Genomic DNA, 8,726 nt, shown 5'->3' with positions numbered 1-8,726 from the left:
TCCCATCCTGTCCCATCCCGTTTGTTAGCGGGACGGGATGAGACGAACGTTTCGTCCCGTTTGTCCTGTCCCGCCACCGTCCCGCTTAAATGTCGTCCCGTCCTGTCCCGTCCCGTTGGACAGCTATAGACTGTATATATATAGATAGATATAGATTTTTTTATTTTTATTTTTATTTTTTAATGGCAATCATTTTCTTACCAAAGTTGGAGATTACTTTCCTAAAATCTTTCTCGCAACTAAGGTCAGAACACTAATTATAATTTTCAAATCTTAGACCCTTAAAATTTGAATCGAACAGTGTCATTCATGCAAATAGATACAGTACTACGAGACAATATAGAAAAATTGTGGTGGAGAATACTTGAGCGGGATTCACAGAATCTAATTCCATTTCTCAAAATTGACTTTGAAAGAAAGTTTTAAGTGGACCTCAGGAATAGCAGCGTGCAATAAGTCCCCACTGGAGCATTAATCCATATACTTTTTCCAGTCTGTTCCAGTTTTGGCACTGAGTAATATTATTCAACACGCTCTGAGAATAAATGGTTAAAGCACCAGAGAACGAACACCCACAAAAAGCTTTTGGGTGGGCTGCTAGGGACACCTCCGGAATTCTGTCGCCGTTCGATTTCTCTCGGAGGTAGGTAGCGCTACTTTTTGTTTGATGTTTATTTAACGTCTGGTAAATTGTTGGGTGTATTAATATTAATGTATGTCTCTGAAATGGAAGGACTTAAAAATGCTTAACTGTAACTTTTCATGCTATATCCATTCTTTGATGATTGCCATTAATTTTGCTCTTCACATACCTATACGACGTATATATATTTCGGTACATAAGCATGCATGACTTGACTTTGATTTAGTGGTGAGAGCATGGTAATGTCTTAATTATGGGCACATCTCAAGTTACTCTGTTGGTGCGGAGTTCCAATCGTTTGTCCTTTATAGATTTCTCGGTTATCAAAACATAGTTTTTGTAAACATTTCCGAAGAATCGCCGTACATTTCCGTGTAATATTTCCTTGACGGCGCGGTTGATTATTCATGTGGCTTTTAATTGGTTGATAGGAGTCTCTATCCTTTCTTCAGGTTTCCTTTGTTCCTGATATCGTTTTGTAATTACTAAGCAGCAAAAGTAGAAACGGTGTACTTTGGGTTTTGCTGCATGATATCATACCCTTTAACACAACATATAAATAGTTCATTTTAATAGTTCTTTGAATTTGAATAATGAGTCTAAACCTACATCTTGTGCGTCTTATGCTGTATCTTTAGCAGGCTAAATAATTCCTCCTTGAACTTATAATGACCCTTGACATTATAATCTGTTGATATACATGTATATATGGACCATTGATGGAAGAAATACCAAAATTTTCGATTCCACCACCTGACGATTGGAAGAGGCTTATTGAAAGGTTCCAACATTAAGATTTTTTTTTCTCTAATAATTCCGAAGCCATTTTTTGTTTATAAGTGCCTAGAATACCTTTTTTGTTTCCGAAATATACTTGCGGATATAGAGACAAGATACACATCATATATAGTAGTATCAGCCACTTCTCCTTTTCTCATTCCTCTCTATTGGTGGTCCTGCTTCTTGTTTGTATAGTTGAAATGTAAATTTAGCTTCCATAATGTGGGAAGTTTAATGCTTATCTAGCTGACATTGCGAACTTATCCTTTTTGAATTGATGGCAGACAAAATGGTGATGATGATGTTACTGTCAGGATACTTTACTGTGGCGTATGTCACTCCGACTTGCATTGTTTGAAGAATGAGTGGGGATTCACAAAATACCCTATCGTCCCTGGGTAAGCTACTCAGTCTCCTTCTTCCCTAACACTTGATACTTTGATGTGACAAGACTATTTGCCCATCTTCACAATTAGCGTTTAGATACTTGGATGCAAATGTTGAGTACATATAAACTTATAATTAGACTATACTTAAGAAGTTTAGGTTTTTATAATACAGCAGAGGTGGGGGGAGAAGGATATCGAGAAGAAGATAAAACACTTAGTGTTAAGAAAAATGGACCTTCGACTCAACTCAATTCCAAAACGTTAGCTCATGGGTTGAGGATTGTCTAATAAGACTCATATTCTTATCTTATGTGTAACTCTAACAACCCTCCTCGCTTAAGACTGAATATTTGGAGCGTGGATGACATGAGATAACAAGTTAAGAGAAATGAAACCTTTATCTAACTTAATTCTGAAAGCTAACTCTTAAGGTGGGCATTTCTCTTTTCTTGGACAGAGTTGATTAAATGGTATAACTGGAGAAATAAAGTGAAGTACAGTTTCCAAAAAAGTCTACACTAATCTGTTCTAACTGCTAGAGACTTCATCAGTAGCAGTTCTCATAATTTGAGTTGAGAAAAACTGATTGAAGTTTTTGGAAATATTTCCTGCTTCATTAGATAAGGCAGATAACGAGCCATGAAAGCACGTCTTATGCAATAGTTCAATTGTTTACTTGTACTAATCAATAGAATTTTTTGGTACATTACTAATCAATATTAGAAATTATTAAGCATCGTCTGATCAAATCATTTACCATTCTCTTGAATGCATTTTAATTGGACCAAAAGATAAGTGAAAAACCTGAGCACATCGCTTAAGGAAGCTATCAATGGATTGACCGAGTTGCCAACAAGTCTAGAAAGTTCAAAGGAAATACCAGATTCATTATTTCTAGTCTCATGAATTACATCTTCCCGCGGTGCAAGGATTGTTCAGTTGATTTATCCTACTGGAATTTTAAACACAGAAGTTTAGTTGAGAAAGGAGAGATAAAGGACTGAAAGGAATCTTAGTTATATATAGGTTCTCTCGTCTCATGGAAAATTATTAAAGCTGGACTTTATCTAAATAGAGTATTACTTCTGAGAGTCAGTTAACTATTCCCTAAGAGAGCATGGATTTGAATGATGGTTTGTTCTTCTTGTAAAGTGAATATCCCTCTCTTGATATCAGGCCTTAGGTAACTATTCCACCTGAGCCTGCAACTCTTCCCACATCTTTGAAGTCCTGCAAAGAGATAAACATTTGTATTAAAGAATTTTTACACTATCAGTACAAGAAAGCTGAAGGTGGCAAGCAAGCGCCCTCACAAGCTTTGGTAGGTAATGCACGCCAGCTACCATGGTCTTTCATCCAGTGGTTTACTAGTTCTACGAAACACTTTGATGAAACTTCAAGCTTCATAGTAGGGTGGTCAACATGTCTTGGATTTTTTCATGAATTTGATAGTTTAATGTCAAAAGTTTGCTTATGTTTCAAGTTAAAGAGCTTACTTCTGTGCAGGCATGAAATTGTTGGTCTAGTGACTGCAGTTGGCACTAGTGTCCATAGATTCAAGGTTGGTGACCGAGTTGGAGTTGGAGTGATTGTAGGCTCCTGTCACACGTGTGATATCTGTGAACAGAGCTTGGAAAACTATTGTCCCAAAGTTATGTTCACCTACAACTCCACATACCATGACGGTACAAGGACATATGGTGGTTACTCCGATATGATAGTTGTTCATCAGCGCTTTGTTCTTCAATTTCCTGAAAACCTACCTTCTGATGCTGGAGCACCTTTATTATGTGCTGGAATCACTGTATACAGCCCAATGAAATACTATGGTATGACCGAGCCAGGCAAGCATTTGGGTGTTGCTGGATTAGGGGGGCTTGGTCATGTTGCTGTGAAGATTGGAAAGGCCTTTGGGTTAAAAGTTACTGTCATCAGCACTTCTCCTAAGAAGGAAGATGAGGCCATCAAGAAGCTTGGTGCGGATGCTTTCGTTTTAAGTAGTGATCCTACAAAAATGAAGGTAAGTGCAAAGTAATATATAAAAAAGAGAAGTTTAAAATCCAAAACAGGTGATGTTCTTAAGAAGATTAAGAAAGAAGTTAAGCATTGTGCATGTTAATTGACACCATTTAAGGCATTACAGGTTTCCTTTAAATTCTTAACACCACATTTTAATTGCAACAAGAACTTGGAAATACAGTTCTTGATGACTCAAATAGGAAAGATGCATTATTTAGACTGCAGCCCTCATGGTAAGGGTTGTTTTACAAATAACTATGAATGGACTCTTCAATATCCATGTCGCTCAATTACAATCTTGTTGGGAGTTCGGTAAGTAGTAAGGATTGTATATGGAGGAAATTTCAAACGTTAAAGCTAGTTTGCCTGTTACTGGTTTCTGTTTGTGTTGTAAGTTCGATTCTCATAATAAAACAGATGTGACATGGTAGTTACAACTACAAATCTTAATTCCAACTACAAGATCCCTGGTGTTGTTTAAGTTGAACTTTTCTTTTGTCGCCTAAATCCTTGTTCTTTTCAACAAATCACATGCATTTGAGTGCGGATAATTTTTTTGACTGGTTCAAGGAAAGTGATGTAGCCGCTGCCATGATCCTTTATAAAAATTATGATATAGCGGTTGTCTATGCAGGCTTTTGTAAATACTATGGATTACATTATTGACACCATTGGTGCGGTTCATCCATTGGCTCCGTTGCTCAGTTTGCTAAAGGTGGATGGTAAACTTGTCACTGTTGGGTTACCTGAAAAGCCACTGGAGCTTCCGATTTTCCCTTTAGTTTTGGGTAAGAGAGCATGCTTTAGAACATCAAAATGTTGCTTTTATTTTTAACCATTTTAACTGCAGGACCATATTTACAAATTTGATTATTAATAGGTAGGAAGCTAGTTGGGGGAAGTGACATTGGAGGCATGAAAGAGACGCAGGAAATGTTAGACTTTTGTGCAAAGCACAACATTACAGCAGATATCGAGCTGATCCGAGTGGAGCAAATCAATACGGCCATGGAACGACTTGCAAAATCTGACGTTAAATACCGGTTTGTGATTGACATTGCAAACTCTATATCATGCCCTGGTCGTTCAATGTAGTTGCTGTTTCTTCCTTCAATACCAGAAAAAAACTCATATTCGAAAAATTGAGCATGTATTTGTGATAAGTTGATATATGACTGATCAACTTGTGAGTTATGGAGTATTATTAAGACGAGAAATGTTTGAGCTTCTGTGTTTTTATCATTCATTGTCCATTAAGCTTTGTTCTTGTTAGAAATTGAGGTTTTGGTGATTAATAACTTGTAACAATAAAAGTGGTTGTTGCATATTAAAATGTAATGTCTCTTGCACAAATATTGGCGCTAATTCTCAGCAGGTTTAGGAGGATTCTCTTTCGCCCATGTTATTTCCTTATTTTGTGGACAGTGACATGGCAGCCTCCTAAATATGAGACAATCATGGCAGATCTCTCTTGCTGAAGATTAGGTCAAGGATTGCAACAACCCGATCAGTCATTTTAAGTTCTAGCATTTCGTAATGCGATTTGAGACTTCGAGTGGCTTTATATAGTGTATTAGAACTTGCGTGCATGGCTGGTTTTGATTTTTGGGTGGTTGGGGATGGATTTAATAGAAATTTTTTCAATATGGAAGCCTTAAGTTGAAAGAGTTGATCAAGATTTGACTTTTAAGTAAAAGACATTTGAATTGGATTTGATGATTATAATAGGTTCGTATGGTGACTTTAGACTTGGGCATGTGTTCGGATTTAAATTTGGATGTTCCTAGAGGGTTTTGGCTTTATTTGTCGAAAGTTGGCAATTTATAGAATTTGTGAGTTCATAGTTTTGATCAGAAGTTGACTTCGGTGTTATCTGACTCCTATTGCATTTTTGAGATCTTGTATAAGTTTGTTTAGTTGATTGGGATTTGTGTGCAAAATTTCATTGTGATCCGAAATATTTAAGTGTGATTCAGATGGGTTCGGCGAACTTTGAAGGTTTGAAAGTTAAGAGAATAATTTTGATATTCGGTTCTTGGTTTTGATGTTATTTATAATGTTTCGAGCCTTTGGATAAGTTTGAATAATGTATTTGGACTTATCGGTATGATTGGACGGGGACCCGGGGGTCACGAGTGTAGTTCGGGGTGGTTTTGGAGCATTTTGGTGATGTTTGAGTTGCTAGTATTTAGCAGGTGACTGTGTTCTTCGCGATCATGATTAGTTAGCAGTGCGTTCGCAAGGAGTATTTCTGGTATTGGGTCTATTGCTCTTCACGTTCGCAAGGAAGTGTTACATTCGCGTAGTATTGTTCCAGGTGTATGGCGTTCGCGTGTGTCTGTCGTGTTCGTGAGGAGTTAGAGCTGGCATGGGAATATTTGCCTTTGCATTCGTGAAGGTGTAGATCGCATTCGCAAAGGAGAGGGACTTGTCACTATGCAATGGCAAGGGCGAGGCCGTGATCACATATGGTATTTTGGTCAGTAGCTTGGTTTGTGCTTTCGCGAGCGTGGAGCAGTGGTCGCGTTCGCCAAGGGTGCTGCCGGGCAGTTTATTTAAGATGTTATTTCGGGATTTCGAGCTTATTTTTTATATTTTGAACCCTAAACATGGGGAGGGGCGATTTCTCATGGAAATTTTTACACAAGACTTTGGGATACGTGATTTCTACTCACTTTTGGTATTACTTCAAGAATCTACATAAATTGTTAACACCCATAACATGGAATTTTGAGATGAAATATGGGTTTTTTCTTACACTTTAAGAGAGTGTATTTGTAGGATTTGAGTACCGATTTGGACTTGGTTTTAGAATCTAATTATATATTTGGACTCGGCAGGTCATGGGTCATCGGATTTTGGCATTGGTTTCAGGTTTCGGGCACACAAGCCCGAGGTTGACTTTTGGGGAATCCTTAAAAAAATCGAGGCTTTATTGATTAGGATTACTTCTTATGGAATTGGTTGACTTCCTTGATTGATGGTTGGCTAGGTTCGAGCCGGTTAGAGGTATTTCTTAAGGAGATGCGATTTTGGAGCATTGAACAAGCCCAAATGAGGTAAGTGTCTTGCCTAACATTGGTTGATAGAATATTTCATAATAACTTATATTGTCTGTCACATGCGGGAGTAATGTATATGTGAGGTGACGAGTGTGTATGCATGTGACATGAGTATTCATACTCGGAGTAGATTCTAGATTTACCTTATGCGGTGTTTGGTTATGCGTTCTACTAGATTCTATGTTTTACTAAATTACTAGATTACATGAGTACGATGAACTATGCTAGAGTTAATGTTGAGGTTAATGGTACTGTATTTGGAGCATGATGAACTATCTTGAGATTGTTGCCATACATGTTTTAGACGTAGTCCCAGATGTTATGAACACACATCCATACTTATTATTCTTATGTTATGCCTTAAATTGATGTATGACTACTTGAGTTTTCTTAACCACGTTATATGAAATGGCTTTTGATGCTTATTTAGGTGTGATGATTATTTGGGTGACGTATTATGTGTTGGGTCTGTGGCCATATGTACATATAAGCATACATCCTACCTAGGGATCATACCTTGTATACATGCATACATCCATGCATGGTTATTTCTCGGTCAACGTACATTTTATATGCTTACCTCATATTCATATGCATACATCACCGCGCATGGCTCTCAAATATGTACTGAGGTTATGGCACGAGGTTTCTACCGCGCGAAAATCGGGATATTATTATTGATTGGAATGAGGTCTTTGCCGTGCGGTGATTGTGATGGGATATTTAATATGGCACGTGAGTTGTCCTTGTAGTACGTGAGTTGTCTTTGTGGCTGTTATGATTATTGGCACGTGAGTTGTCCATGCAGTTATTTTTATGATTGACACGTGAGCTGTCCTTGTAGCATGTGAGTTGTCCGTACGGTTATGGAACGTGAGTTGTCTGTGCCGCATGCGGATATGGATATATCCCCCTAGGGTCATCCTCTCATGTTTCTCTCTTGATGGCATACATGCGGGTTGTGAGAAACTGATGGGTTTCTGGTTGATTGATGATGCGTGGAGTATAAAGGTGGAATTCTTGATTAATGATGTGTGGAGTATAAGTGTGACATTCTCGATTGATGATGAGTGGAATATAAAGGTAGCATCCTTGATCCTCCAAGTGCATTCTTTATGCATGTCATGCATTTCATATATTATTACATGTATTATCCATGCATGTCATCTACATATACTAGCTGATACATTTTATACCTGTACGAGACTTGTTAATGAGTTGTTGGACACTTGGAGAGTATCAGGTTGTTGTAGGAAGGGAGTTATCATCACACATTGATATGTTAGACTCGAACACATGGTATTTGGAAATTGATACGGTATTGGATCATTGTTATGTACAGATTTTACATTCATATGAGTATTTGATCACACACACTACTTGGTGCATGTCTCTTTATGTGCAGAGTTGGTGCAAGTTGTATTTACTTGACCTGTTTATTCGGCAAATATTTTTTATTGCCCCTACCCAGTTGTGCACCATATTATTGATATTCATTATTCTGTGACTATCTTTTCTGGATAACTCTTTGTATTGTATATGTTATTGATCTTCATGGGTTATTCAAAGTGAGTACCATTTGGACTTAAAAACCTCACTACTACTTTATCAACATTAGTCAGGATACTTACTGAGTATAAGGGGTTGTTGTTGTACTCATACTACACTTCTGCACCTTGCGTGCAGATCTAGGACTTGAGCTACCGTGGATGACAAAGGCTATAATTGAGGATGTAACTGCATTCCAGATATAAGTCACCACTTGTTCTTGGTAGTTTAGGGTTTTCACTTCTGTTTATGTGTATTTCAAATAGAGGGTGTATTTATTCTTTG

At 37.6% G+C, this 8,726-nt stretch overlaps 1 protein-coding gene across 1 annotated transcript; it reads left to right on the top strand.

The window, feature by feature from the left end:
• The first annotated feature begins 290 nt into the window (after positions 1 to 290).
• Positions 291 to 5,073, top strand: LOC104223677 (probable mannitol dehydrogenase). The gene is made up of 5 exons (XM_009775145.2): positions 291 to 643; positions 1,708 to 1,821; positions 3,319 to 3,832; positions 4,466 to 4,619; positions 4,712 to 5,073. Exons 1-5 carry the CDS (start codon positions 546 to 548, stop codon positions 4,924 to 4,926), a joined length of 1,095 nt encoding a protein of 364 aa, XP_009773447.1. The 5' UTR covers positions 291 to 545; the 3' UTR covers positions 4,927 to 5,073.
• The last annotated feature ends 3,653 nt before the right edge of the window (positions 5,074 to 8,726 follow it).

Source organism: Nicotiana sylvestris, chromosome 5 (assembly GCF_000393655.2).
Source record: "Nicotiana sylvestris chromosome 5, ASM39365v2, whole genome shotgun sequence".
Lineage (NCBI taxonomy): Eukaryota > Viridiplantae > Streptophyta > Magnoliopsida > Solanales > Solanaceae > Nicotiana > Nicotiana sylvestris.
The sequence above is the reverse complement of the archived record's forward strand: the minus strand, read 5'-3'. Positions and strand labels throughout refer to the sequence as shown.